Genomic DNA, 26,447 nt, shown 5'->3' on the forward strand with positions numbered 1-26,447 from the left:
TTAAAAAAAAAGTACAGTTTAGCTATATACCCTAATTTAAAAAGGAAAGTAAGAAGAAATCATTTGTGAAAACAGATTGATTCTAATCTTCTTTGTCTCAGAGTGCTGCTATCTAATGTCTTCATGTGACTTTAGATACTTACAACTGCCAAATGCTTGACCTTTTCTTCTCCTGCATGGCTGGATTTTCTCTTGACGCACTACATGGAAAGGGAGAAGGAAAGAAAAGGAGGGAGAGAGATGAAATGAATGTGTCATCAGTGAGACGGTCTAGCTTTCTATCTAAACAACCAGGGACCCAAGAAGCTCATGAAATACCTGGAGAATCAACAAGTTTAATAAAAAATTACTCTGACCTACATGTGTCAGTCAGTCTGTTAAGGCCAACACAACTAATAATACTGAAATCCCATCCCTTCCTCAAGAGCTCAGACTGATAGAGAAAAAATTGCTATCTGTGCAGGACAGACAATCAACAAGCCTGAATGTTAATGTTTAAATCTTTTATTGATGAGATATCCTCCAACTTTCCTTCTTATTAGGTTGGTACAAAAGTAACAGCAGGGTTGCATTGTTGAAACCTGCTGTTTGATATTGGAATACATTCTTAAATAAATGTGGTCATGTTATACATCATTTTAATGTGCATTTCTTGCTTTATGCTTTTTTTGTTAATGACTTTTTACTGTTTATATTTATTTTGGACTAGGGAAATGATATTAGACAAAAAGCAAATTTGAATGATTTTTTTATTCGAGTTCAAAATGGGTCGTAAAGCAGCGGAGACAACTTGTAACATCAACAATGTATTTGGCGCAGGAACTGCTTGCTAATGAACACACAGTGCAGTGGTAGTTCAAGAAGTTTTGCAAAGGAGACAAGAGCCTGAAGATGAGGAGCATAGTGGCTGGCCATCGGAAGCTGACAACGACCAACACAGAGCAATCACTGAGCTGATTCTCTTACAAGTACATGAGAAGTTGCCGAGGAATTCAACGTCAACCATTCTACGGTCATTTGGCATTTGACACAAACTGGAAAGGTGAAAAAGCTCAGTAAGTAGGTGTAACATGAGCTGGCCAAAAATCAAAAACATGGTCATTTTGAAGTGTTGTCTCCTCTCATTCTGTGCAACAACGATGAACTATTTCTTGAAGGGATTGACATGCGACGAAAAGTAGATTTTATATGACAACTGGCGACAGACCAGCTCAGTGATTGGACTGAGAAGAAGCTCCAAATCACTTCCCAAAACCAAACCTGCACCAAAAGAAAAAGTCATGGCCACTATTTGGTGGTTTGCTGCCAGTGTGATCCATTACAGCTTTCTGAATCCTGGCGAAACCATTACATCTCAGAAGTATGCTCAGCAAATCAATGAGATGCACCAAATACTGCAATGCCTGCAACCAGTATTGGTCAACAGAAAGGGCCCGATTCTTCTCCATGACAACACCTGACGGCGTGTCACACAACCAATGCCTCAAAAGTTGAACAAACTGAAGTTTAGTATCATCCGCCATATTCACCTGACCTCTGCCAAACTGACTACCACTTCACACATGTTGACAACTTTTTGCAGGAAAAGTGCTTCCACAACCAGCAGGATACAGAAAATGCTTTCCAAGAGTTCGCTGAATCCCGAAGTACAGATTTTTACACTACAGGAATAAACAAACTTGTTTTTCACTGGCAAAAATGTGTTGACTGTAATGGTTCCTATTTTGATTAATAAAGATGTGTTTGAGCTTAGTTATAATGATTTAAAAGTCACAGTCTGAAACTGTAATTACATTTGCATCAACCTAATATTAAAATATTGCATTGTAAATCTCTGTCTCTACATAAAGATATTGTTTGTCTTATATTTCCAGTTCTCAAAAACTAGCTTGTAACTTCATTGTTCTAATGGGTCATTTTTCACAGGACTAACTTTTCCATCACTGAAAAGCTGACCAGGAAAGAAAATAAACTGGACTGATTAGGTAATTAGGCAAATTTTTTTTTTTTTTTTTTAAAGGGCACTGCAAACTGATTTAGTATGGCTGTAAGGATTTTGCCATCACTGTCAGAGCTCCCTTTTCTGTTTTTTTTTTTTTTTTTTTTGACTAATTTTAAAACATCTTTTAATTCAATGGAGAAAGTTACCATTTTTTTTTCACTTGTTGACTACCATTTGGCTGTGAAAATTAAAAATAGTAATAAAAAGTGGAGCCTGACTATATGTCTCAGTTGTTAAACTATTTACTTATTATTTATTCAAAATCTCTTTATTAAAAGAAGGTGTTTAAGAACATATTTGTTAGTATATTGGTTTCTTTGTCCAATAAGTAAAGATAAGATACTAATCAGGCTTTCCTGGTGGCTCAGTGGTAAAGAATCCACTTGCCAATGCAGGAGACATGGGTTCGATCCCTGGGTTAGGGAAGATCCCCTGGAGGAGGGCATGGCAACCCACTCCAGTATTCTTGCCTGGGAAATCCCATGGACAGAGGAGCCTGGTGGGCTACAGCCTGTGGAACTGCAAAAGAGTCAGGTATGACTTAGTGACAAAAACATCAAGACACTACTTATCTTCTTCCTTCTTAGCAGTTATAAGAAATTACAACTTTTGAAAACTGTGAATGTGCTATATAAAATGTTTCATTCATTACTATTAAGTAAAGAATATAATCATAAGGAAGTGAAAGTGGTAGTTAGAAAATACTTTCATAAAGTTTAAAACAATGGGTCAGTGTGTACTGTTACTGGTGTATCTGATGTGACCATCCAAACTGAAAAATATGGGCAAATTAGGGGGCAATTAGTTTACAAACTTTTCATGAACTCTTTAAAATGGAAGTAACAAACACTGTTACTGAGGATATGACCATTAGAGGGCAGCATTAATAAGTAAGATCCAACTGACAAAGGTGTCAGTGGAAGGTTGCTTTTATACAGGACTAGTCAGAAAGGAGAAAAAAAATCAGGACTATTTTACAGGAAGACATTGAGGAAGAATGATTTTGTTTCTTATGTTGAATATTTTACAGGAAGACATTGAGTAAGAATGATTTTGTTTCTTATGTTGAAAATGAAAATTTTATCTCTTCCTGACATTATTGCAAAAGTAGTGTCAGTTTCTATATTCTTTTAAAAAACGACTGATGAAAGAAATGTTCACATATTGAGGTATGGAGAAGTATTCTGGCTTATACATCCTTTAACTGAAATGTTATGCTAACTTAAATGCCTATTTGTGGACTATCAAACATATATTATACATATGCTTTAATTATTAAAGAAAAGGGTGCACTGACCAGAAGTAAAGAATGTCTATGTTAAAAAAATAAAAGATGAAATGCCTCCCTTCCTGGGACACCAATGCTGATACTCAGTCCTTTGATGGTAAGCTCCCTTTTCAGGTGGCAAGAGCATACTGCCTTACTGTGTACACGCTGATCTGGTGTTTTAGAAACCCTGAAGGAATGTTTCCCTGACTTGGTTGATTTTGCTTGTTCTGACAAGATATAAAAGTGAGCTGAAAACTATACATCTCTCAGTTATCAGAGAGGCTCTCTCCCAGGTTACAGTCCTCCATTTGGCACCAAAAAAACTCTTCCATTTCAATTATAGATTGTCTATTGATTATTTTCGTCGACAGACTACTCAACTGCCTTTGAGAGGTTGTGGGAATAGTGGGAGCCTCCAAGAGGCTCTACTGGCCCAAAAGGCACCCACTTCATCACATTCTATTTCTAATTGCCAGCGTTTCTTTAGACCTTTCCTAGTAAACAGAGCAAGGGCTTGGATCCCCAAGGGAAGACTCCAGTTGTGAACAAAGAAATGAATATTAGTAAACAGTCAGAAACCTAATAAACAATAAGCAGAAAAACACCAGAGGTACTTCTCATACAAACCGAATCATCTCTGTCCATCGAACAGCTTCCTGAAGCTCCATCAATCTCTCTTTATATTGGTTTCTCTCCATTAGAACTCGGGCCATTTCTACTCTAGTAAACCGCTTCCTTTGGGCTGTGGGAATATCACTCTATAAGGAAAAGAAGACTGCAGATCACTCTGGGAGCCTGTATCTGTTTTGGTCTTATAGCTCAGACTTAGGTAAAAATTTTAATTTGACTCCTTAATTTTAATATATTAACTTACAGAAAACTGGTCTTACAAAAATAAAATCAATAAAGAGAAACAATTACTTATGACTGAAAAGTAGATGATAGAATTTCTAAACAAATACAAGTATCTGAATATATTATAAAGGAAATAAATACAAAGAATAGTGCAGATATTTTGAAGGAAACTAAAAAAAGCTGTTATCTCTATAGATTTAATATGCTCACCTGGAAAGCTGTTATCACAACAGTATCTTAAATTCATGTTCTATATAACAAATGCTAGTTATTCAGAAATTAGTTACAAGTAAGTTCCAAAAGGGGTACATTTATCTCAAACAACCAATCTATACACATACTCAAAGCCACCGAAAAGCATAAAAACATGTTGGCTAGTTATCAAGGTACCCAATGCTGGGAGTCACTAAAACACCAAAAGAAATATAAAATAAATGTAAGATGGAGATAACTGCATTAACTAGAATTATTATTAGGGAAGGTAAGAAATATGAGTATGGTCAGATCCCAAAGGGAGTTGTTCAAACTTCCTTCTACTGCTGATTTCTTTCCAAAGGCTCTCCTGGAAAGGAAGGTTGGTTTAACCATTGGGCTTTTGTTTTGCTAAGTGGAGTATGCACATTTTGAATCAAAGCTGAAAGGCATGGGACAGTAAGATAAGAGCTGAGCTTAGCCTTCAGTTTCCTCTTCATCCTCCTGCCATAGAACCTGACCTCTCCTTTTAAAAAAAAAAAAAGTCAAACAGCAAATGAGTAAAGGATTTTGAGTTTGCAACACAGCAACCCCACTACTATATATATACTCTGGAAAAATTAGGAGACTCTCACTGCAATGGTCATAACAGCACTGTTTGCAGTACTAAAAAGCTGAAAATAACCAAAATATTCACTTACAGAAAAACAAATACATAAATTATAGTACATTGATATAATGGGATATTATAAAGCAGTGAACATGAATGAATTATATGCCACTATACAACTAGGGTAAATATAAAAAACATAATATTGAAAAATAAAAGCAAGTCTTCAAGACTAAATACATATAAAACACAAAAACAATGAAAATTAAGCCACAGCTAATAGAGATACATATGTGTGTGATACAATAAAATTATTTTTCTTTCAAGTTAATAAAATGGTAAGTATAAGATAGTAGTATCCTCCAGAGGGAAGAGCATAGCATAGCTTCAGTGTTTGATAATGTCTTAGTTCTTAAACAGTGGGTTCATAATGTTAATTTATTATAATGTTAATGTTATTACATAACCTACATATACAGCATATATTTTACATCTATCAAATATCATATAAAAGCACAAATAAGAGATTGAAGGGGGCACCAAACAATCATTCTGATCAGGACATCCATATGTCTCAAGTCTGATACTTAAGCAGCAAACACCTATTATAGGGATGATAACCTAGTTAACAACAGAATAACTAGGATGCTAACACTGGCAAGAAGTTCATATTTATTCTTTTGTATTTATATGTTGAAAACAATATGGGCTAATTGCTTATAAAGTTGATAGACATCTTTTTATGTTTAATACCGTTAAATTTTTTATTACTAAAGCTTTCATATATTTCTAAGTTAAAATTGGAAACAAAACAAACAACAAACAAAAAAAACTCCAAAATGCTCCAGCTAGCTCTTGAGCTTGAACATGCAAACACAAGTGAGAGTACAAAGCCACAGAGGAAAACTGAGAGTGTGCAGAGCTAGAAAGCTTACCACCTGGATAGTACACAGGAGCATGATCTGTCCTATTCATGATCACAAACCTGATTCTGACTTTTGGACACCACCCTTACGGCAGAAAATGAAGAAGAACTAAAGAGCCTCTTGATGAAAGTGAAAGAGGAGAATGACAAAGTCAGCTTAAAACTCAACATTTAGAAAACTAAGATCATAGCACCTGGTCCCATCACTTCATGGCAAATAGATGGGGAAACAAAGGAAACAGAGACAGACTTTATTTTGGGGGGCTCCAAAATCAGTGCAGATGGTGACTGCAGCCATGAAATTAAAAGATGCTTGCTCCTTGAAAGAAAAGTTATGACCAACCTAGACAGTATATTAAAAAGCAGAGACATTATTTTGCCAACAAAGGTCTGTCTAGTCAAAGCTATGGTTTTTCCAGTAGTCATGTATGGATGTTGAGAGTTGGACTATAAAGAAAGCTTAGTGCCGAAGAATTGATGCTTTTGAATTGTGGGGTTGGATAAGACTCTTGAGAGTCCCTTGGCCTGCAAGGAGATCCAATCAGTCCATCCTAAAGGAAATCAGTCCTGAATATTCATTGGAAGGACTGATGCTGAAGTTGAAGCTCCAATACTTTGGCCACCTGATGTGAAGAACTGACTCACTGGTAGAGACCCTGATGCTGGGAAAGATTGAAGGCAGGAGGAGAAGGGGATGACAGAGGATGAGATGGTTGGATGGCACTACCGACTCAATAGACATGAGTTTGAGTAAACTCCGAGAGTTGGTGATGGACAGGCAGGCCTGGCGTGCTGCAGTCCATGGGGTAGCAAAGAGTTGGGACACAACTGAGTGACTGAACTGAACTTTCATCTTTAAAGTGATATATCCAAAGCTTAATTAACAAGATTTCCCCAAAATACCAGAATGGCAAGGTAAGAAAAACAAGTTCAAAATTATAAACCTACATCATCATCATCTTTTGCTTTTTGCTTTGCATCTTCAACTTCTGCACGAGCTCTAGTAGAGGGGAAAAAAAACAAAACATGTTATTCAAGTTGACTTCAACTTTTTAAAGAATAGAGAATAGGTCAAAAATTTTAACTACCGTTAAATGATTATTTTTCTTTTTTCAAACAGAGTATTTAGCTGCTTTCATTTAAGGGAACATTATTATAGCACTGTTGTCAGAAAACCAGGTATTAAAGAAAAATAATGAATGTTTACAGTTTCCTGATTAGCAACATCTGAACAGTCTAACTTCTTTCACAATCCTGACATACACAAAAAATTGTAATAGTCAATAAATGGGAGGGTCTGTTCAGAGAAGACGCAATCAGCCGGGCACTTAAGCCTATCCTAGGCAGTCCTGTGTCTTTTGTGACCTGAGAGGACTAGAGGCAGCAGTCTTGTTACAATCCCGGTGGTACACTGGCAATGCTTGTTTGGTTTAGAACAACATTGTAAAAACTTACTTCCTAAGCTCTTCTTCCAATTCTTTGTTCTTTTCCTCCAGCTTCAGCTTGGCTTGTTTCACAGCCTCCAGCTCCCCTTGCAGCACATCTTTCTCACAGGTAAGTTCATCTACTTTTGCTATCAAGTCATTCTTCACTACATTCAAGGCATTTCTAATAAACACATATTTAAAAAGCACCATCACAAATAAATATTCTATCTTTAAGCTTATTCCTCTTGTAGACTAAAGTAACTACAATAAAAAAGCTAAATAATAATTGAATGCTTCAGAGATACTCTATCTGATGTTGTCTGCAGGTTTAAAAAATAAAGCCCAAGAAGTAACGGCCTGTTTTTACTTTTCCCATTTAACCAAAGAATAAATAGATAAGGCAAGGCAGACCACCAAATTATTAAAAGTCAGAATTAAGATTAAATTTATAGCATCCATAAGGGTATTATTCTTAATAACTTCTGAAACGATACTACACAGGACTACAAAGAAGATTAAGAGAAAGGCATGGACACTTGTAGGATAAAAGGAGATCAGAATCTGTTTATGGAAAAAAAAAAAAAACAAAACAAAACCCAGAGCAATGAAACCTATCTATTAGTGAAATTAGGTCCCATTAACCATCTGCTCGGAGAAGGCAATGGTGATCCACTCCAGTACTCTTGCCTGGAAAATCCCATGGACAGAGGAGCCTGGTGGGCTGCAGTCCGTGAGGTCACTGAGTCGGACACGACTGAGTGACTCACTTTCACTTTTCACTTTCATGCATTGGAGAAGGAAATGACAACCCACTCCAGTGTTCTTGCCTGGAGAATCCCAGGGACGGGGTAGCCTGGTGGGCTGCCGTCTATGGGGTCGCATAGGGTCGGACACGACTGAAGAGACTTAGCAGCAGCAGCCAGAGGGAAAGAAAAGCCCACACAGCAACAAAGACCCAGCACAGCCAAAAGTAAAATAAATTTGAAATGTGAAGCGACTTAGCAGCAACAGCAACTATCTGCTTGTGTACATGCGTATGCACAAGGCCATACACAGAGAAGGGGAGGAGATAGGGTAGTAACTCTGCACTTGTACTGTGTTAAATTAAAGATGTGACATTGATACGGATGAGAAGAAAATTCAGTATCTCTTGTTCCCTGTTAAATTCTGTATATACTTACTTGGTTTCCAATAGTTGTGTATTTTCCAATATGAGATTTTCAACTTCACGACCCATTCCTATCAAAGAAAAAAGATAAAAACTTTGGAAATTAATTTATTAAAACTATATATGTAGACTTAAAACAAGCTATAGTCACAAATTTTATTTTAACATTTTATCTGTCCCTCAATAATCTCATTTTGTCTATAATTTCATTTTTATGTTTACTTGCATACATTATAAAATTATAAATAATTATCTACCACAGAACAAAGCTAAAGGTTTTCTTAAGTCTGTATTTTGCTTCTCCTAGATAATATTCCAAAATGGTGAAGACTTTTCTGCCAAATATTTTAAAAAGTAACAGGATTTAGTGGGGAAAAAAGAATAGCATTAATATGGATGAAAAATCATTTCTAAATCACACTTGATATTGTAGGCTTTTGCCTAAAAATTAGGTCTTATTAATACAGAACAGGCAGAAACAAGAAACAGAACCCCAACACAGATGAAACCTTACCAAAGAAATTATGGTCTTAAAGCCCATGCATTCCATGTAAAGCAAAAACAAAGAACAAGAGATGTTTCATGTGAGAAACAGCATGAAAATAGATACTTAATCCAACAAGTTTTATGCACGACATGAAAGACATTTGAAAGCACAATGTTATGATTTAATGCATAATGATGTGGAAAAGACAGAAATTAAGATGATTTCCTTCATTCATAAGGATGCTCTGATATGTTACTAATTCTTTTATAAAATAAACTTGAATATAATTAGAATGAAAATTCCAGATCAATAATATAAAGGTTTCTTCAAAATGCCCTCTTTGAAACAATGTTTACTTGTCAATTTATAGAATCTTGCTTAATAACTTAATGGGTACTGTAAGGTGGGTGGTAGAATATTCAATGCAAGATCCAACACAGTGATCTTCAGGGAGAAGAAAGCTATTCAGTTTGCGACTTGTAAGAAACTGAAGAAATTAAACCACACACTAGGGAACATACCTCAAAAAGTTACAAAAACAAAGCAAAACAAAACAGCGACCATTCCATGTTTCATAAGCTAATATTGGAAAATTACATACAGTGGAAGAAATAATATTCATAACCCACCTAAAAAAGGAAATATCTCTAAAGAAAACAACAAAAAATTAAAAGAGCTAACATGTCTCTTTATTTTAAAAAAGAGGTAATATTTCAAATAACTAAAAGATAATTTAAAACTCAACCAACCTGGGAATGCTAGAAGTTCTCTGCTCACTTATGGACTCCTATATTGTCTGTATAATAATTATCTCAGATATTCTCAAAGAACAAAGTACTTCCACCATGAAGAATAAGTGCCAGAAATAGTAGCTTATTTAATCATCTACATATCATCCAAAAGCTGAAACTAAACACAAACTAAAACAGTTTCCAAATTCCAACTTTAAAATGAATTTGACAAGATATGTTGAAATATTTGCTTTAAACACTAACGTTAATAAAGCTATAGAGTCAAAAGAAATAGCGTTGAGGTTGGGTGAAAAAGGTTTTACAATGACTGTCTGCTAAATTCTCAAGCACATAGGGAGATAAGCATAAAAGCTGAAAAATATATGCGGGGAAAATATAGTTGAGCAGAAAAAAAATGAGAAAGCATTAATGAGAAAAGCAGCCAAGACCACCTAGCTTAAGAAGCTGTAACATTGAAGTATTTAAAAGCATACACACCAGAATATTCCCCTGGGGAAGCAGCCCAAGCAAAAAAATGAATGAGAATCTCAATTAGATTGTTTTCAGAAAGCAAGATCCATACTCATTTATTTCAAAATGAGAGAAAGGAGCCAATAAAATTGAAAAGATGTAGAGAAACCAAACATAATAAAGAATAAATATCATAAACAGGAATACTTTTGAAATATGTGTTCTATGGAAATCATCTTATAGTTTCTAGAGTTTACACATTTTCAGTGAAGACTTCTTCTAAAATCTAGCATATAAATTTAATGCATAACCAATACCATTGTCCAAAATTTTCACTTTGAAATGTATTGATAAAAATGATGACTATAAGAAAAATGTAACTTGAAGTGGCCACACTTCTATAAATGTCTTCAACTAAGCATAAACTTTGGTGTAACATATTTGGAAAACTTACCCTATTAAAACAAGGAAAAAACTGCCTGACAATTTAAAAAATAAAACACATCTCATTTGTATTTTAGCACTGATTTGCAAGTTAGGTTTATAGATGGGATTCCAGATTATCTGTTGCTTCCTTGAGGAAGTATGCACAATTTTATCTATTTCTGTATGTGCATTTTCCCCAAAGTACACTCCTCTCTTACAAATTCTCCTGTGAAGGAGTTTTAATTTCAAAAGTTAAAGAAGTACAGATTTAGAGGTGAAACAAAACTGTTAGAACTATTTAACAGTCCACTCACTCAGTTGTTGTGCCATGTGCCAAAGACTCAACAGTGAGCAAAAGATATAATTGTCTAGGCCATACTGAGCTTATAGTCCAGTCAGGGAGGGAGGCACATTAAAAAACTATAATCAAGTATTATGAAGAGTTGCATAATAAATGTAGTTCTACAGGAATGCTTCCAGACAACTGAGCTTTAACTAGGAGATTGAGGCAGAACTCATAGAGGAGGGTATGCCAGTTAGTTAGAGGCAAGAAGGAGATATAGAAACAGATACATAAACTTTTTTTTTTTTTTTTAAGGAAGGAGGCAAAAAATCCTCATGACTGGTTTTGAGGGAAGTGAGAGATTTAGGATGGAGAAATGAGTTGATGGTGAGGTCATTCATTGAGTTAATACATGCTGATATAAGAACAGCCTTGGGAGACATAAAGAAATACGTTGATGAACCGAGTTTTAGCTCTACAAATCATCTTAGAAGTGGTCTAGAGTGCTATTTGGAAGTAACAGTCTGGTGCTATAGAAAAATCTTAGATGGAAAGAAAAAGTTTGGAGCAATGAGCCATGAAAACCCAGAAAAAACAAGAGCAAATAAGACATCCCAAACATGGAAGCAAGCCTGGACTAGGAACATCTGAAAGCTGGGCAGAGAAAGGATCCTGCAAAGACTGAAAAGAAATCATCAGAGGCAGGAAAGAATACAGAGAACTCTGATAAGACAGAACCCAAAGCAAAGACTGTTTAAAGACAAATGTTATTTGAGAAGTCATGTGAAATAACTGAGAAGGAACTGCTGGAGATAGCAAACAAGAAGGCTACTTCTGGGAAGGTTAGTGTGGGGCAGAATGACAGACTGCAGTCACACGAGGCGCAAGTGAGGCTAGCGAAATCCTGCCTGTTAAAAGCAGACACACTTTCAAGAAGTCTGCTTCATTCACTGGTATATCAATCTAGAATAGTGCCGGACACATAACAGACACCTGCCTCACTGATACTGCTGCAAAAAACCATGGCTGGAAATGGGAGGAGAGTCATCTGGTGGAAAGATATGGAATCAAAAGACGGCAGTAGTTTTATTTTAAAATGGTAAAGACCAGAACATGTTTAAATGGTAACAGGAAGAAGTTAGTTAAAATAGTGAAACTGAAAAAATAAAATTTCATCAATAGTAAGAAAATTAAAGAAAATCTCAAGAATAGGATGAATTAATGTATGATTCACAAGTTCTAGAATGTGGCCATGGGGGTAAGTGACAAAAGTGAATGGAGAAAACAATCAGTGGAAATAAAGTCAAAGAATGAGATATCAGTCAAGATAAAGGACAAACTGTGGGGGATTATCTTTTTTAAACTATTAAAATTTGAAGAAAGTAATCTAAAACTGACTACATGCATAATGATTACAAAGACCAGGGAAGAGTTTTACAATAACACAATAATTGTAAAACGAATAACGAGTTATAGAAATGGACTTCTTTATCAACTGAAGACAATTTAAGGAACTTTGGGAAACAATTTTACCAGTTTAACCATGTTCCAGTTTGTGAGTATTACAATGCAGTTACTATTGCTGAATAAAACAGAAAAGAAGCCAAGGAACAACTATGTGCATTGGAGGTTTCATTTAATATTTTTGACCAAAAGTATTCATATAGGCTTAAATCACTTAAGGTAACATATGAAAACTTCAACTCTGGAACATTTTCTAGGTAAATATATAAATATCTGCAAAAGGGCTTAAAAGACAGTAGTTTACAGTTTATTTCTTTTTTTCAAAGTAGAAAGGAAATCAGGATTTTGTTTTAAGCCATTTATGATGCTTAATTTTCTGACTTAAAAGAATGGAAACTTTTGGAAAAATATTTGATTTAAAAGATAACAATTATTTCTAAGCTTTATGTGGCTTCTTACATCTTTACAAGAAAGTTAAGTTTAGGGCCACCAACCTCAATAATGATATTATTCAATACTGGATTATAAGGAAGCAGAGGGTAAAAAGTACTTCAGTCTGGCAAATTACAAAGGGGAAACATGAAGGAATTTTTTGAGAGGTGATATATATTAATTCTGGTGGTGGCTCTACAATTCTATGCATTTGTCAAAACAAAAAACTGTGCTTTACTATATATAAATTTGAGAATGTGTTTAAACATTAAAAATTCTTTTTTCTAACTTTTTTTGCATCTGTTCCTCAATTTTGGCAGGAAATCAGTTTCTTATATCAAATCTTAAAAGGAACTTTTCACGCACAATTTAATGTTAACAAAGTTAGAGCATAAATTTAAATGTAAAAACGGAGTGCTTCTTAAGAATTCATCCTTAAGATATCCTTGAAAAATGCAAGTCCATTCAAAGCTTCCAATGTTTTACTTAGTGGTGGGAGTCTATACCTAATTTTATTAATGTACTTTCAATCTCTCTTACTTTAAGTAAGCCTATGGGCTCTGTGTAGACAGAAACTGTGTTTCCTTCAAAAAATACTTATTGAGGACATAACTGGTAATCGATGAATTTGACATAAATGAATGCAAGCAACACCTCTCTGTATCCACAAGACTGACAAACAGCACCTTTTAAGAACAGTGTAATCTATACCGAATTACTAAGGGATACAAAAAATGTTTGGAGACCAGAATCCATTCCAAAGGCATAAATTTTTAATACTATAATGTATTAAATTTCTATAAGGTCTTAAGTTATAAAGAAAGGCACATCAAAGCTAATTGACAGGAGTCAGATTCATATAAACTTTTTTTTTTTTTTTTTTTGACCTCATGGTGCAACTTGCAAGATCTTAGTTTACCAACTAGGAACCGAACCTATGTCCCCCGCAGTGGAAGTACAGAGTCTTAACCATTGGACCCTCAGGGAAATCTCATTCATGTAATTATTGTTCAAAGAAACTTTAAAGATCACTTAGAGCAGTTGAAAACTTTTTGTGTAAAGGCCCAGATGGTGAATATTTTAGGCTTTGTAAACCACATAATCCCTGTTAGGGACAACTTAACTCTGCTATTGTGGGGCAAAAGCAACTACTGTGTGTGGGTGTCTGTGTGGGTGGGTGTCTGTCTCGGGGGGTGTGTGTGTGTGTGGGGGGGGTGTGGGTGTGGGTGTGTCTGTGTGGCTGTGTGTGTGTGTTCCATCCTGACCAACTCTTTGAGACCTATGGACTGTAGCCCACCAGGCTGCTCTATCCATGGGATTTTCCAGGCAAGAATACTGGAGTGGGTTGCCATTTCCTCCTCCAGGGGATCCTCCTGACCCAGGGATTGAACCTGCATCTCTTGCATCTCCTGCATTGCCAGGCAGATTCTTTACCACTGTGCCACCTGGGAAGCCCAAAATCAAAGATAAAACGTTTTTTTTTTAAAAAAATGTGTGGCTGTGTCCCAATAAAACTTTATTTGTACACACAAATAATCCAGGAGTCGCAGCCTATCCAACCCCTGAATTAGAGCTCAAGTCTTTCTTTTTATACACAAAGAAACTAATGCCCAGAGAGGTTAAGATATTTGGCAAAGGTCATTCACTCCCTGGTGGCTCAGCGGTAAAGAATCTGCTTGCCAATGCAAGAGACCAGGGTTCAATCCATGCGTTAGGAAGATCCCCTGGAGAAGGAAATGGCAATCCACTCCAGTATTCTTGCCTGGGAAATCCCATGGACAGAGGAGCCTGGCAGGCTATAGTCCATGGGGTCGCAAAGAGTCAGACAAGACTTAGCGGCTGAACAACAACAACAAACCAGATCAATAGTAGAAGAGCCAAATACAGTATCCTTTTCAAACCAGATAATCTTCAACAACACAAACTCTAACATATTTCTCAAGAAGCTAAAACAGAATACTCTGAAATCTTAGAAAAGTCAAGTGAATTTAATGAACTCTATTTAAGCCAGGAAGTAACTATCCATCAATCCATAAAATCTATACATCTATATATAACCACATATATACATATATCACTGTGTTTCTTATATGTAATACTGTTCTCAGAACACAGCAGGAAGGAGTTCAATAAATTGTGTATGTGAATTTAAAATACAAACTAAAAAGTAATTCAATTCTAAATGCATCCATATGCGAAGACATTTTCATTTAAAACTTTCATGACTTCAAAGAATACATTCCTACTAATTACTTAAAAGCACAATAACTCTGCCCCACTGGACAGTTAGGGACTTTTTTTCTCTTAAGTTTATTTTTGGTTGTGCTGGGTCCTTGATGTGCAGGCTTTTCTCTAGTTGCGGGCGAGCAAGGGCTACCCTCTAGTTGTAGAGCACAAGCTTCTCGCTGTGGTGGCTTCTCCTGTTGTGGAGTCTGGGCTCTAAGGCACACGGGTTTCAGTAGTTGCGGCATGGGGGCTCAGCAGTTGCGGCCCCCAGGCTTAGTTGCTTTGTGGCACATGGGATCTCCCCAGATCAGAGATCAGACCAGGGTCTCTTGCATTGGCAGGCGGATTCTTTACCACTGAGCCACCAGGGAAGCCCCAGTTAGGGACATTTTTAAGAAATGTTCCATCATATCATTTAAAAAATCTATTTTTAAAACAGTATGATACTATTTCAGATAAACTATCATACCTAGTAAATCTGCTCCTTCATCCACATCTCCAATTAGACCTGAACCAGCTGAAGACAGTTCTTCAAAGAGAGATTCTGTATTGCGATCAAAAGCTTTGTTCTCTATGCCTTTGGTGGGAGTGCTAGGCAACAAAAACAAAACCAAATCAACAGATATGTCAAAGATGTTTTTAACAGTGCAAAATGAATACAAAAGGCTAAGTTACATAAGAATTTTTAACCTGTAATATTTAATATAAAATATAATTTAAAAGAATTTCTCACAGGTTTCCTAAGAAATTTTCATTATATTCCACAGAGAGAACTAGTGAAGAAAATACAGAATGTTTTTGTGGTCAGATCCTAGCAGACACAAACAAAACCAGCAGCTAAGAGAGAGCACTATTCTGCATTGTTCAGGCGGTGGTCTAAGTCCTTTCCTATATTACCTTGTTAAAACTACATCTGCTCTACAAAAGAGCTGCTGCTCTTATCCCAGCTTTACAGAAGAGCAAACTAAAGAGGTTACGGAATTTGCCAAAATCATCCAGCAAATAAGTCAAACAGGCAGAACTCAAACCTAGGCAGCCAGGCTTCAGAATCCATGATCTTTACCATGATCTATGTTATCTGGATATAAACTGGAACGGCCATTTTATTTCTCTTTTAAGGGCAACTTGGCAAGATCTACTAAAATTTAAAATGCAAATACCCAGTGACCAAGGACTTGATGTCTAAAATACTCCTACAGGGAATTCCCTGGTGGTCCACTGGTTAGGACTTGGCACTTTCACTGTGGTGGCCCAGGTCAGGGAACTAAGATCCTGCAAGCACTGTGGTATGGGAAAAAAAGATTTTTTTTTAAATAAAAAATCCTACAAAAGCTCTGTCACAAGAAGGCAATTATGTATGTAAAAGGATGGTCAGCGCAGCAAAAGTTGAAACAACCTAAGTGATCATTAAAAGGGCACAGATGAAGTAAGTTACGTATACATCTAAAAGTTTAAAATTTTAACTTTAAAAACATTAAAATAGAGCTTCAAAAATGAAAGAAACCCATTATAATGAAGTGCTTTCTAAAAAGCAAGTTGCAATACAGTGCAGGTAGGCCCTTTTTGAAGCGGTATGGGAAAATGGGGAAATGTGAGTGTCTAAGCATTAATGTAACATTAACAGAAAAAAGTCTGCACAAGATTTCCAGTTAAATATGGTGGAGATAGTAATTTATCACGCAATAATTCAAAAATGCAACTAAAATGACAGTAAAAAATATCTGCCCACAAGGACAGAGGGAACAGAAAAAGAACCTACAACACACACAACATGAACAAAACTCTGTAAGATGGAAAACATGTGGGTAAACACTAGAAACTTATTTAACTGACCAGACTAAGCTGAAACTCAACCCAGCAGTGTTTAGAGAGAAAGCATGCACCCAAATTCATGAAAAGCTTAGGAATTGACATAACCAGCAATCTGCAGACAGAAGTACACAAGAGAAACATTAAGATAGAGGGATGGAATGAAAGTAAGTACAAGAAGCAGTGTAAGAACCTAAATCCAACCCTCCAGAGCAGTGAGACCTCCATTTTCCTGGATTACTCCCTGAACAACTGAAGCCAAGGTCAAATGTTATAGGCAGAAAACTGAAGAATCAATATCATTTACTTGTTGTTCACTCGCTAAAGTCGTGTTTAACTCTTGGTGATCTGAAGGACTGTAGCCCACGAGACTCCTGGACATGGGATTTTCCAGGCCAGTATACCAGAGTGGGCTGCCATTTCCTACTCCAGAGGGTCTTCCCAGCTGAGGTAAAGAACCCGTGTCTCTTAGGCCTCCTGCATTGGCAGGTAGATTCTTTACAACAAACGCCAAAACTCTGTTGTTGTTCAGTCGCTCAGTTGTGTCCAACTCTTTGCAACTCCATAGACTGCAGGACATGAGGCTTCCCTGTCCTTCCCCGTCTCTCAGAGTTTGCTCAAACTCATATCCATTGAGTTGATGATACCATCCAACTATTTTATCCTCTGCTGCCCGCTTCTCCTTTTGCCTTCAATCTTTTCCAGCATCAGGGTCTTTTCCAATGAGCAGTTCTTTGTATCAGGTGGCCAAAGTATTGGAGCTTCAGCTTCAGCATCAGTCCTTCCAGTGAATATTCAGGGTTGATTTCCTTCAGGATTCACTTCTTTGATCTGCTAGTAGTCCAAGAGACTTTCAAGAGTCTACTCTAGTGCCAAAATTCAAAGACATCAGTTCTTCAGGGCTCAGTCTTCTTTATGACCGAACTCTCACATCCATACATGACTACTGGAAAAACCAAAGCTTTGACTATACAGATCTTTGTTGGCAAAGTGATGTCTTTGCTTTTTAACATGTTGTCTAGGTTTCTCATAGCTTTCCTTCCAAGCAACAAAAGTGTTTTAATTTCATGACTGCAGTCACCATCCACACTAAATTTTGGAGCCCCCCCAAAATAAAACCCATCACCGCTTCCACTTTTTCCCTTTCTGTTTGCCATCAAGTGATGGGACTGCGTGCCATGATCTTAGTTGGATGTTGAGTTTCAACTCAACTTTTTCACTCTCCTCTTTCACCCTCATTAAAAGCCTCTTTAGTTACTCTTCACTTTCTGCCATTACAGGGATATAATCTGCATATCTGCTGTTGATATTTCTCCCAGCATTCTTGATTCCAGCTTGCAATTCATCCAGACCAGCATTTCGCATGATGTACTCTGCATGTAAGTCAAATAGGGTGACAATATATAGCACTGTAGTACTCCTTTCCTAATTTTGAACCTGTCAGTTGTTCCATTTAAAGTTGTAGCTGTTGCTTCTTGACTCACTTACAGGTTTCTCAGGAGACAGGTATGGTGGTCTGGCACTCCCATCTCTTTAAGATTTGCCACAGTTTGTTCTGATCCACACAGTCAAAGGCTTTAGGGTAGTCAGTGAAGCACGAGTATAGATGTTCTGTTGGGATTCCCTTGCTTTCTGTATGATCCAGCTAATGTTGGCAATTTGATCTCTGGTTCCTCTGCCTTTTCTAAACCCAGTTTGTACATCTGGAAGTTTTCAGTTCAGTTCAGTCGCTCAGTTGTGTCCAACTCCTTGTGAACCCATGGACTGCAGCACGCCAGGCCTGGTCCATTACCAACTCCTGGAGTTTACTCAAACTCACGTCCATCGGGTTGGAGATGCCATGCAACTATCTCATCCTCTGTCATCCCCTTCTCCTCCTGCCTTCAATCTTCCCCAGCATCAGGGTCTTTCCCAATGAGTCAGTTCTTCACATCATGTGACCAAAGTATTGGAGTTTCAGCTTCAGCATCAATCCTTCCAATGAATATTTAGGACTGATTTCCTTTAGGATGAACTGGTTGGATGTGCTTGATATCCAAGGGATTCTCAAGAGTCTTATCCAACACCACAGTTCAAAAGCATCAATTCTTCAGTGCTCAGGTTTCTTTATAGTCCAACTCTCACATCCATATGTGACTACTTGAGAAAACCATAGCTTTGACTAGATGGATCTTTGTTGGCAAAATAATGTCTCTGCCTTTTAATATGCTGTCTAGGTTGATCCTAACTTTTCTTCCAGGGAGCAAGCATCTTTTTATTTCATGACTGCAGTCACCATCTGCAGTGATTTTGGAGCCCCCAAAAATAAAGGCTGTCACTGTTTCCCCATCTATTTGCCATGAAGAGATGGGAACAGATGCCATGATCTTAGTTTTCTGAATGTTGAGCTTTAAGCCAACTTTTTCACTCTCCTCTTTCATTTTCATCAAGAGGCTCTTTAGTTCTTCTTCACTTTCTGCCATTAAGGTGGTGTCATCTGCATGTCTGAGGTTATTGATATTTCTCCAAGCAATCTTTATTGCAGCTTGCGCTTCATCCAGCCTGGAGTTTCTCATGATGTAATCAGCATATAAGTTAAATAAGCAGGGTGACGATATACAGCCTTGATGTTGGAACCAGTCTGTTGTTCTATGTCCACTTCTAACTGTTGCTTCCTGACCTGCATACAAATTTCTCAAGAGGCACGTCAGGTGGTCTGGTATTCCCATCTATTTCAGAATTTTCCAGTTTGTTGTGATCCAAACAGTCAAAGGATTTGGTGTAGTCAATAAAGCAGATGTTTTACTGGAACTCTCTTGCTTTTTCAATGATCCAACGGATGTTGGCAATTTGATCTCTGGTTCCTCTGCCTTTTCTAAATCCAGCTTGAACATCTGAAAGTTCAAGGCTCACGTACTATTGAAGCCTGGCTTGGAGAATTTTGAGCATTACTTTACTAGTGTGTGAGATGAGTGCAATTGTGTGATAGTTTGAGCATTCTTTGGCATTGCCTTTCTTTGGGATTGGAATGAAAGCTGACCTTTTCCAGTCTTGTGGCCACAGCTGAGTTTTCAAAATTGCTGGCAATATTGAGTGCAGTACTTTTGCAGCATCATCTTTTAGGATTTGAAATAGCTCAACTGGACTTCCATCACCTCCATAGCTTTGTTCATAATGATGCTTCCTAAGGCTCACTTTACTTCACATTCAAGGATGTCTGGCTCTAGGTCAGTGATCATACCATTGTGATTATCTGGGTCGTGAAGATCTTTTTTGTATAGTTCTTCTGTGTATTCCTGCCACCTCTTCTTAATATCCTCTGCTTCTGTTAGGTCCATACCATTTCTTTGCACACCTTTGCATGAAATGTTCCCATGGTATCTCTGATTTTCTTGAAGAGATCTCTAGTCTTTCCCATTCTATTGTTTTCTTCTATTTCTTTGCACTGATCACTGAGGAAGGCTTTCCTATCTTTCCTTGCTATTCTTTGGATCTCTGCATTCAGATGGATATATCTTTCCTTATCTCCTTTGCCTTTAGCCTCTCTTCTTTTCTCAGATATTTGTAAGGCCTCCTCAGACAGCCATTTTGCCATTTTGCATTTCTTTTTCTTGGGGATGGTCTTGATCCCTGTCTCCTGTACAACATCGTGAACCTCCATCCATAGTTCTTCAGGCACTCGGTCTATCAGATCTAATCCCTTGAATCTATTTCTCACTTCCACTGTATAATCATAAGGGATTTGATTTAGGTCATACTTGAATGGTCTAGTGGGTTTTCCCTACTTTCTTCAATTTAAGTCTGAATTTGGCAATAAGGAGTTCATGAGCTGAGCCACAGTCAGCTACTGGTCTTGTTTTTGCTGACTGTATAGAGCTTCTCCATCTTTGGCTGCAAAGAATATAATCAATCTGATTTCCGTATGGATCATCTGGTGATGTCCATGTGTACAGTCCTCTCTTGTGTTGTTGGAAGAGGGTGTTTGCTATGACCAGTGCGTTCTCTTGGCAAAACTCTATTAGCCTTTGCCCTGCTTCATTCGGTACTCCAAGGCCAAATTTGCCTGTTACTCCAAGTATTTCTTGACTTCCTACTTTTGCATTTCAGTCTCCTATAATGAAAAGGACCTCGTTTCTGGACTTGAGTTCTAGAAGGCCTTGTAGGTCTTCTTACAACTGTTCAACTTCAGCTTCTTCAGCATTAGTTGTTGGGGCATAGACTTGGATTACTGCGGTACTGAATGGTTTGCCTCGGAAATGAACAGAGATCATTCTGTCGTTTTTGAGATTGCATCCAAGTACTGCATTTCAGACTCTTTTGTTTACTATGATGGCTACTCCATTTCTTCTAAGGGATTCTTGCCCACAGTAGTAGATATAATGGCCATCTGAGTTAAATTCACCCATTCTAGTCCATTTTAGTTCACTGATTCCTAAAATGTCGATGTTCACTCTTGCCATCTCCTGTCTGACCACTTTCAATTTGCCTTGATTCATGGACCTAACATCCCAGGTTCCTAGGCAATATTGCTCTTTACGGCATCAGACTTTACTTCTATCACCAGTCACATCCACAACTGGGTCTTGTTTATGCTTTGACTCCATCTCTTCAATCTTTCTGGAGTTATTTCTCCACTGGTCTCCCAGAGCATATTGGGCACCTACTGATCTGGGGAGTTCATCTTTCAGTGTCCTCTCTTTTTGCCTTTTCATACTGCTCATGTGGTTCTCCATACAAGAATACTGAAGTGGTTTGCCATTCCCTTCTCCAGTGGACCACTTTTTGTCAGCACTCTCCACCATGACCCGTTCATCTTGGGTGGCCCTACATGGCATGGCTCGTAGTTTCATTGAGTTAAAGAAGTTTTCAGTTCATGTACAACCAAAACCTAGCTTGAAGGATTTTGAGCTTAACCTTACCACCATGCAAAATGAGCACAAATGTTTGGTATTTTGTACATTCTTTGGCCCTGTCTTTCTTTGGGATTAGAATGAAAACTGGCCTTTTCCAGTCCTGTGGCCACTGCTGAGTCTAGATTTGCTGATATATTGAGTACAGTATTTTATCAGCACCATCTTTTAGCAATTTTAACAGCTCAGCTGGAATTTCATCACCTCCACTAGCATTATTTTTAGTAATGTTTCCTAAGGCCCACTTGACTTTGCACTCCAGGATCTCAGGCTCTAGGTAAGTGACACACCATCATGGTTATCTGGGTCATTAAGACCTTTTCTGTATATAATTCTTCTGTGTAGTTATGCCACCTCTTTTTAATCTTTTACTTAAGTATGAGCAAAACAGAGAAAAAGCTCCAGACATCCAAAGAAAGCCTCCATTATAAACTTTAAAGCCCCAAAGTCATGGACTGTGAAAGGGTACTCAGAATAAAAGGAGACAATGAATGCAAACAGCAGCAAAAATTTGGGGGGAAAAAAAAAATCACAATAATTTTATTTTCATAATAAAGCTACATCCACAAGAGAATTGTAGGATGTTATAAAAAGTGACCATCCAAGAAAAAGCTTTTAAGGAAAAAAAATGATGACAGTTGAGATATAAAGTTGGGGAAACCATCCAGAAAGTACAACAAAAATAGAAGAGATAGAAAAAAAGAGGGAAAAGGGATTTATGAGTGTCAGTTCAGAATGTTCAGTATCTACCTAATAGTTCCAGAAAGAGAGAAGACAAAGAGAAATAAAGAAAAAAGTTCTCAACTGGAAATAAAAATTTGCAGATGAAACACATTACCTCAGATACAGAAGAAGACCCCTACATCATCATGAATCTTTAGAAAGGAAAAAACAAAGTAACAACAAATAGGGACAAAGATCCTAAAGCTTACAAAGAATATATATAAAAAAGCAAGAGTCCACATAGCAACACTCCAAACTGACCATGATAATGAATTAATGTCTTCACAATTCTGAAGGAAAACTTACAAAGATTTTCCAATATAGAATTCCGTATTCAATCAAACTATGAATCATCCCTTTAAATGACATATATCACATTCAAGTTCTCAAAAATCTTAGTTGCAAACAGCCTTTTCCAGGAAGGCTAGTAGGAATATGTTCGGCCAAAACAAAGGCATAAGTCAAGAAGCAAGATGACATGAAGCGGAAGAGCTGGCACACAGAAGATACACATACAATAAAGATACACACACAAAAGTAAATACATACACATACAAAAAATACACATACAAAAAAAGATCTTAATGACCTGGATAACTGCGATGTTGTGATCACTCACCTAGAGCCAGACATCCTGGAGTGCAAAATCAAGTGGGCCTTAGGAAGCATCACTAAAAACAAGGCTAGTGGAGTTGAGGAATTCCAGCTGAGCTATTTCAAGTCCTAAAAGATGATGCTGTTAAAGTGCTGCACTCAATATGCCAGCAAATTTGGAAACTCAGCAATGGCCACAGGACTGGAAAAGTTCAGTTTTCATTCCAATCCCAAAGAAGGGCAATGCCAAAGAATGCTCAAGCTACCACACAATTGCAGTCATTTCACATGCTAGCAAGGTCATGCTCCAAATCCTTCAAGCTAGGCTTGAACAGTATGTGAACCAAGAACTTCCAGATGTACAAGCTGGATTTAGAAAAGGCGGAGAGAAACCAGAGATCAAATTGCCAACATCTACTAGATCATCAAAAAAGCAAGAGAATTCCAGAAAAACATCTACTTCTGCTTCACTGACTAGGCTAAAGCCTTTGACTGTGTGAATCACAACAAACTATGGAAACTTCTTCAAGAGATGGGAATACCAGACCACCTTATTTGCCTCCTGAGAAACCTGTATGCAGGTCAAGAAGCAACAGTTAGAACCAGACATGAACAACAGGCTGGTTCCAAATTGGGAAAGGAGTATGTTAAGGCTGTATATTGTCACCCTGCTTATTTAACTTATATGCAGAGTACATCATGCAAAATGCCAGGCTGGATGAAGCATGAACTAGAATCAAGATTGCTGGGAGAAATATCAATAATCTCAGATATGCTGATGACAACATCCTTATGGCAGAAAGCGAAGAGGACTAAAGAGCCTCTTGATCAAAGTGAAAGAGAGTGAAAAAGCTGGCTTAAAACTCAACATTCAGAAAACTAAGATCATGGCATCTAGTCCCATCACTTCATGGCAAATAGAGATAGGGAAACAATGGAAACAGTAAAAGACTTTAAAAATCAATGTGGGATGGTGACTGTAGCCAGGTGTTTGCTCCTTGGAAGAAAAGCCATGACAAACCTAGAGAGTGTATTAAAAGGCAGAGACATTACTTTGTGGACAAAGGTCCATCTAGTCAAAGCTATGGTTTTTCCAGTAATCATATATGGATGTGAGAGTTGAACCATAAAGAAGGCTCAGCACTGAACTGATGCTTTCGAACTGTAGTGCTAAAGAAGACTCTTGAGAGTCCTGTGAACTGCAAGATCAAATCAGTCAATCCTAAAGGAAATCAACCCTGAATATTCACTGGAAGGACTGATGCTGAAGCTGAAGCTCCAATACTTTGGCCACCTGATGTGCAGAGCCAATTCACTGAAAAAGACCCTGATGCTGGGAAAGACAGAAAGCAGGAGAAGAAGCGGGTGACAAAGGATGAGACGGTTGGATGACCTCATTGACTCAATGCACAAGTTTAAGCAAGCTCCAGGGTCCATGGGGTAGCAGAGTGTCAGACATGACTAAGCAACTGAACAACAACAGCAGCAACAAGATGACATGGTACCCAGGAAACAGCACAGAGGAGAAACAGGAAAAGAACTCCCAGCAAGAAAATGAGAGCAAATTCCAGGACCAGAGCAGACACAGTAAAGTCTACCATTGGAGAATGGAAATAATGCTGCCAAGAAACTGGTTTTATATTTGGCCATTTGAGAATGTTTACATTTATGATTTGTTGGGTATCTGTCAGCGAATTAGTGATAGATGTGTAGAAACCTAAGCAAAAGAAACAAAATAAAAACAAAAAAAACCCTGAGCCTTTACTAAAAATTAAAGAAAATCAAAGTTGTAAAAGAAAGGAAATGTAATCATAGCATAATCTGTGAGTAGGCTGTTGTTAGTATTTATATAATCATAATGATACAAACAGTGAATCTTAATTTAAATGAAACTGAAAAATAATTATGAAAGGAAAGATGATGGTTTAAATAGCTATGTCCTTGTCCTCTTTCACTATAAAGTCAATAGCTAATAATGCAGCATTTTTTAAACCCGTGGTCCTAATGTGATCCACAGAATTCAGAAAATGATGAGTGACTACTTGCTTTATTTTTTCAAAGAAAGTACACAGCTAGTACTGTTCTAGACACACAGGAGTACAGTTAATTCACTATACAAATGGGGTGCTGCAGGGCATTAGGACTTGATTTTCTCACAGAATCCCAACTGAAAAAGAGAGAGACCAAAGAATAGCACATGAAGATGTGATTTAGATACCTGAAGATAAATACGCAAAGTGACATGAGAGGCGATAAGAGATATCCTCTTGAGAATGGGAATGAAGGGTCAGTAGGGGCAAGGGGCTCCTACGGCCCTTCATATTTTGTATTACCATTTGTAATTTGTAATTGTATTACCTTAATACTGCATACATACATTGAAAAAAAAATGTGTTAAGTTGCTTAGTAGTGTTCAATTCTTTGAAATCCAATGGACTACAGCCTGTCAGGCTACGCTGTCCATGGAATTCTCCAGGCAAGAAAACTGGAATGGGTAGCCATTCCCTTCTCCAGGGGATCTTCCTGACCCAGGGTCTGAACCCAGGTCTCCTGCACTGCAGAAAGATTATTTACCATCTAAGCAACCAGGGAAGTATTTTTTTATTACCATTTAACCGTAATACTGTATACATGCTTTACTCTAATAAAAATATGTTTTTGATTTTTAAAAAGAGGTTCAAAATGATAAGTGGGCACAAGTGTTAATAAGTAGGTTTAGGAGAGGACGGAAAAGCAAATTTCACTTTTTATACACTGCATTGTTTAATTTCTTAAATAAACAATAAAAAAATATTTCAATAGGGCACAGCCTTTGAAATCAAAGTCTTAGACTGAATGCTAGTTCCACCTCTTGTTAGTCTGGACAAAATAGTATACAACTCTGAGTTTCTTTATATGTGAAGGGAAGGACATCTGTCTCGTAAGGTTATAATTAAGATAAAATTATATGATGGTAACATATAATGTAACATATATGGTACATTAAGTTAAGTATTAATTTAAATGGTTTTTAAGGTTAAATGGTATTCAGGTTAAATGGTAATAACAAAATACTTCCCTGGTTGCTCAGATGGTAACATATAGAAATGTTAGCTAACCTTTATTGAACTGGGCACTCTGCCAATGCTTTATCATATATTGATTCATTTACTCCTTACAATCATCTAAGGTATTATCATAATTTTCTTTCATGGATGTAGAAACTTACCTCAGATTCAAATCCAGGTCAGGATTAGAATGCATATAGTCTTATCCTAGGGTTTCCCTGATAGCTCAGATGGTAACAAAAACCCGCCTGCAATGAGGGAGACCTGGGTGTGATCCCTGGGTTGGGAAGATTCCCTGGAGAAGGGAACAGCTACCCACTCCAGTATTCTGGCCTGGAGAATTCCAATTCAGACGACCTTCATTAAGATGATACACAACCATTCTCCTCTAATCACTAAACAGCCTCCCCATGTAA

The 26,447-nt window shown here is 37.3% G+C and overlaps 1 protein-coding gene across 12 annotated transcripts in view; it reads right to left on the reverse strand.

The window, feature by feature from the left end:
* Window positions 1-26,447, reverse strand: part of SPAG9 (sperm associated antigen 9) — a 150,402-nt gene that overhangs the window by 28,946 nt on the left and 95,009 nt on the right. For 9 of the 12 annotated variants that reach the window (XM_086358223.1, XM_086358222.1, XM_086358221.1 and 6 more), the window contains 6 exons: window positions 15,439-15,560; window positions 8,463-8,520; window positions 7,310-7,462; window positions 6,803-6,854; window positions 3,900-4,030; window positions 144-200 (listed from right to left, as the gene is read on the reverse strand). In XM_086358223.1, the coding sequence (XP_086214349.1) occupies window positions 144-200; window positions 3,900-4,030; window positions 6,803-6,854; window positions 7,310-7,462; window positions 8,463-8,520; window positions 15,439-15,560 (573 nt within the window). The remainder of the gene's footprint in view (window positions 1-143; window positions 201-3,899; window positions 4,031-6,802; window positions 6,855-7,309; window positions 7,463-8,462; window positions 8,521-15,438; window positions 15,561-26,447) is intronic. The other 3 variants (XM_086358232.1, XM_086358230.1, XM_086358231.1) reach the window with 1 other exon arrangement.

The sequence above is a fragment of the Bos grunniens genome, chromosome 19 (assembly GCF_055505025.1).
Source record: "Bos grunniens cultivar Pamir isolate PY7600 chromosome 19, Bosgru_T2T1.0, whole genome shotgun sequence".
Classification (NCBI taxonomy): Eukaryota; Metazoa; Chordata; class Mammalia; order Artiodactyla; family Bovidae; genus Bos; species Bos grunniens.